At 40.5% G+C, this 4,338-nt stretch overlaps 1 protein-coding gene across 1 annotated transcript; it reads left to right on the top strand.

The window, feature by feature from the left end:
* The first annotated feature begins 1,787 nt into the window (after positions 1-1,787).
* On the top strand, positions 1,788-3,903 carry LOC126471152 (piggyBac transposable element-derived protein 4-like). The gene is made up of 2 exons (XM_050099251.1): positions 1,788-2,184; positions 2,288-3,903. Exons 1-2 carry the CDS (start codon positions 1,788-1,790, stop codon positions 3,901-3,903), a joined length of 2,013 nt encoding a protein of 670 aa, XP_049955208.1.
* The last annotated feature ends 435 nt before the right edge of the window (positions 3,904-4,338 follow it).

Genomic DNA, 4,338 nt, shown 5'->3' with positions numbered 1-4,338 from the left:
AGACTTCTATTGAGACCATCAAACAGGAGTTCCAAACTGCATCAGGATCCACTGCAAGTACTATGACAGTTACAAGGGTGGTGAGAAAATTTGGATTTCATGGTCGAGCGGCTGCTCACAAGCCACACATCACACAGATAAATGCCAAACGACACCTCGCTTGATGTAAGGAGTGTAAACATTGGACGATGGAACAGTGGAAAAACGTTGTGTGGACTGATAAATCATGGTACTCAGTGTGGCGATCCGATGGCAGAATGTGGGTATGCTGAATGCCTGATGAATGTCACCTGCCAGTGTGTGAAGTGTCAACAGTAAAATTCAGAGGTGATGGTGTTACGGTGTGGCCATGTTTTCGATGGAGGGGGCTTGCACCCCTTGTTGTTTTGCAGTGCACTATCACAGCACGGACCTACATTGACGTTTTAAATACCTTCTTGCACCCCACTGTTGAAGAGCAATGCAGGGATGGCGACTGAATCTTTCAACACGATCGAACACCTGTTCTTAATGCATGGCCTTTGCCAGAGTGGTTACATTACAATAACATCCCTGAAATGGACTGGCCTGAACAGAGTCCTGACCTGAATCCTATAGAACACCTTTGGGATGTTTTGGAATGCTGACTTTGTGCAAGGCCTCACTGACTGACATCAATACCTCTCCTCAGTGCAGCACTCCATGAAGAATGGGCTGCCATTCCACAAGAAACCCTTCAGCACCTGACTGAATGTATGCCTGCAAGAATGTAAGCTGTCAGCAAGGCTAAGGGTGGGCCAACACCATATTGAATTCCAGCATTATTGACAGAGGGCACCACGAACTTGAAAATCATTTTCAGCCAGGTGTCTGGATACTTTTGATCACATAGTGTATGTAGTTTGCCAAATAGAGAGTTAAGTGAAACTTGCTCATGACTGTTAAGAACGCTTGCTTCTTTGAATAAGACCATCCAAATTATATGGTTTACATATTAATAAATAAAGAGGCCTCAATCTCTTCACAGCTCTGGAGATAAAGTTTGCATTTCCTAATAATGTAATATTGGTGAGGGAAGGAAGGGCGTCAATTGCTGATAAATGTTGCTTAGATGGTGCAATGCTAATTTCAATACATACGTGCCTCAAATATGTGACTTATTTTAATATGGAGCTCCTTTTGTTGGGCCAGCACTTTATTCATGCACACTGAAGGCAGGACAGTATTATGCTGCCATTTATTTGAAATATTGCTAATGTATTTGTGATGGTATGACTGAAGGATGTGTTAAATATTATTATTCATGTGTTGGTCTCTTATCTAATGGTGACTGTAAATACTTAATTTTGATATACAATTTTTAAAAACATTGTTCTCTTGCTCATATTGACAGAAACTCTTCTGATCTAGTTATTGAGTGTGTTTATATTACTGACTAAGAATTTGTAGTTGCCTTAAAGTCTTTACAAAGCATTTAAGATCCCTTGGATCACTTAACTGTCGTCAGTTCCATGTCCCACACAAGTATCTAATTATTGCTTAATTTTGTTCTTGAGCATGAGCTATATGCTATCTGTCTTCTCGTATAATGTCCATAAAGTCATATGTGTCCACAAAGATGCAGGAGAGGACACAAAAGAGGGGCACTTGCTCTCCCCCACCCCCCCCCCACCCGAGATCTGGAATACAGATTTTTAATTCCCTACTGAATACTCTGAAATTCTTGCTCTTCCTCCCCCCCCCCCCCCCCTCCCTGCCACAGATCTGGAATACAGATTTTTAATTCCCTACTGAATTCTGAAATTCCCATGATTTCACTAAAACTCTCATTTAACACTCTAAGCGCCAAGCCCGTAAAATTTACGGGCCTGGGATCGCGCGAAAATCACCAAGCCCGTACAATTTACGGGCCGCTACATTTAATTTCATTCAAAACACTGCAACGTTATTTCTACGGGTTTGGCCAGCGCTATACGTTTTTCAGATGTTTATTAACAAAATGCGTCCATAGATGTCACGGCAGCGCTGTAATTCATGTTAAAACTTATCTTTGCGTTCTCAGTCTGTATATCATTCAGTTGTTTGTCATCATGTTTCGGCGCGGTTTATCAGACGCAGAAATTGCGGATTTGATCAATCATAGCGACACTCTGGATAATGTAGAGAGTGATTCAGACGATTCTGAATGCAATGGTGTGTTTGAAGGTACGTATTTCCGAATTTTCCACGTAATTGTGCAGTACGCACATATCTGTTGAACATGTGTAAACGATGTATGTAGTTACACATAATGTGATATTCTTTTTAGAAGACGAGATTGATGACAGTTTGTCTTCAGATGAAGACGAGAATGATGTTGAAGGTGTTGCTTCAAATCCAGCAGCTGTGCCGTATCCGAAAGACAGTGAGTGGACTGCAGTTGACACCTACCGACCTCTGCCTGTCAACACGACACCCAGGCAGATACTAGTGGATATTGATGAGTCGAGTTCTGTACTGGATTGCAGTAAAGTGTTCCTTACTGACAGTGACGTAAATGAACTCAAGAGACAGACAAATTTGTATGCATCACAGACAATACAGAAGAAAAGAAGAGGAAATAATCTGAAGCCCCATTCAGTTTTGAGTTCGTGGAAGCCAGTGACTATAAGTGAGATGAGGCGTTTCTTGGGTATTATTTTCCACATGTGTGTTTCGAAAAAGCCAAAAATTGCGGACCATTGGAGCACTAATCCTGTTCTTAGTTGTAACTTTTGTCCCCATGTCATGAGCCGTTTGCGTTTCACTCAGATACTGTCATGCTTGCATCTTGTTGACAATTCAAATCAGAAAAAACCAGGCGAAGATGGATTTCATCCACTTTACAAAGTTTTGCCATATTATAATAATTTGAAGGAGCGATGTATCCAGGCATATCGTCCCTCAGAAAAAGTGACAATTGATGAAGGAATTTGCCCATTTCGAGGTCGTGTGAGTTTCCGTGTTTACATGCAAAATAAGCCTCATAAGTATGGACTGAAAGTATATGCTGTTGCTGAAGCCAGTAGTGGCTATGTTGTAAATTTTGAAGTTTATGCTGGTAAGCATATTGTTGACAATTCTTCGTCTGCGGTTATTTTGCGATTGTTGTCTGACAGCAGCTTGCTGAACAAAGGCCACACTGTGTATTTAGATCGATTTTATTCCAGTCCAGAGCTATTTCAGCAACTGGCAGAGAAAGGCACTGGAGCTGTTGGTACTGTGAACAAATCCAGGAAAGGATTGCCTAAAGATTTAGTATCTGCTAAGCTGAAAAAGGGCGAAATGTCTTTTCGGCGTAAAGATAATGTATTGGCAATGAAGTGGAAAGATAAGAGAGATGTGTATACATTGTCTACAAGGCATCAAGCAACATTTGGTACGCATACTAAGAGAAATGGGTCTGTAGTATTGAAACCACTTCAGGTACTTGATTACAACCTCAATAAAATTGGAGTGGATATTGGAGACCAACGCCTGCAGTACAATCCGTTCCAGCACAGAACTGTGAAATGGTGGCGAAAATTATATTTCCATTTGCTGCTTATGGGAGTATCAAATGCATTTTGGCTGTACAATGCAGTGCACAGGAAGAAAATTACAATAACAGACTTTATAACAGTGCTTGCAGTTCAGCTTGTTGAAGACGACACACTTGAATTCATTCCAAGAAATGAAGGAACTGTAGGTCGGCTAACAAAGAGACATTTTTTGCAGCACATACCTGCAACTACTAAGAAGTATGCTGCTCGTGTGTGTCACGTGTGCAGTTCCAGGAGCAAGAAACAGAGTGGCAAGGCTTCTCGCAAAGAGACACGATACGAATGTGAACAGTGTGGCGTTGCACTCTGCCTGGAACCTTGCTTTAAAATTTTCCACACTAAAAAACAATATGATTCTGTGTGAAATTTATATGTAATACTGTATACTATCAGAAACATGTAATGTAGTGCCACAATTTTGGTTAAAAATAAATCACAATTGTATTCCCTTATTCGTATGACTTTTTCTAAATTCTTAAAACATCTAAGTGATTTCTATAACTGTACCTTAAAGCTGTGCATTGTAAAGTAGTTTCTTTCACTCAGAATTAAAGTAGAAATGTGCAGCTTCAAGATGGTACCAAATTTGCCACAATCCAAACAGTAGATTTGATGCAGTAATTTTTTTAATATTGGTAAAATTGCCCGGTTTCTAGGGACGGGTGCATAAAATAGGCCTGGTACAGAGAGTGTTAACCAGTTGTAGCATTATGTGGCTGGTCATACTGGATGACACTACAGCTTTAACAATTGCTGTATATCTTATGGTTGTTTGGATGTCACTATGTCACAATTTCAG

Source organism: Schistocerca serialis, chromosome 3, assembly GCF_023864345.2.
Source record: "Schistocerca serialis cubense isolate TAMUIC-IGC-003099 chromosome 3, iqSchSeri2.2, whole genome shotgun sequence".
NCBI classification, from domain to species: domain Eukaryota; kingdom Metazoa; phylum Arthropoda; class Insecta; order Orthoptera; family Acrididae; genus Schistocerca; species Schistocerca serialis.
The sequence above is the reverse complement of the archived record's forward strand: the minus strand, read 5'-3'. Positions and strand labels throughout refer to the sequence as shown.

Bases quoted from the DNA above. Each gene is read 5' to 3' on its own strand.
- LOC126471152 (XM_050099251.1), top strand. From the start codon at position 1,788: ATGATTTCACTAAAACTCTCATTTAACACTCTAAGCGCCAAGCCCGTA. The intron at 2,185-2,287 runs GTACGTATTTCC...TATTCTTTTTAG, and splicing joins ATGCAATGGTGTGTTTGAAG to AAGACGAGATTGATGACAGT.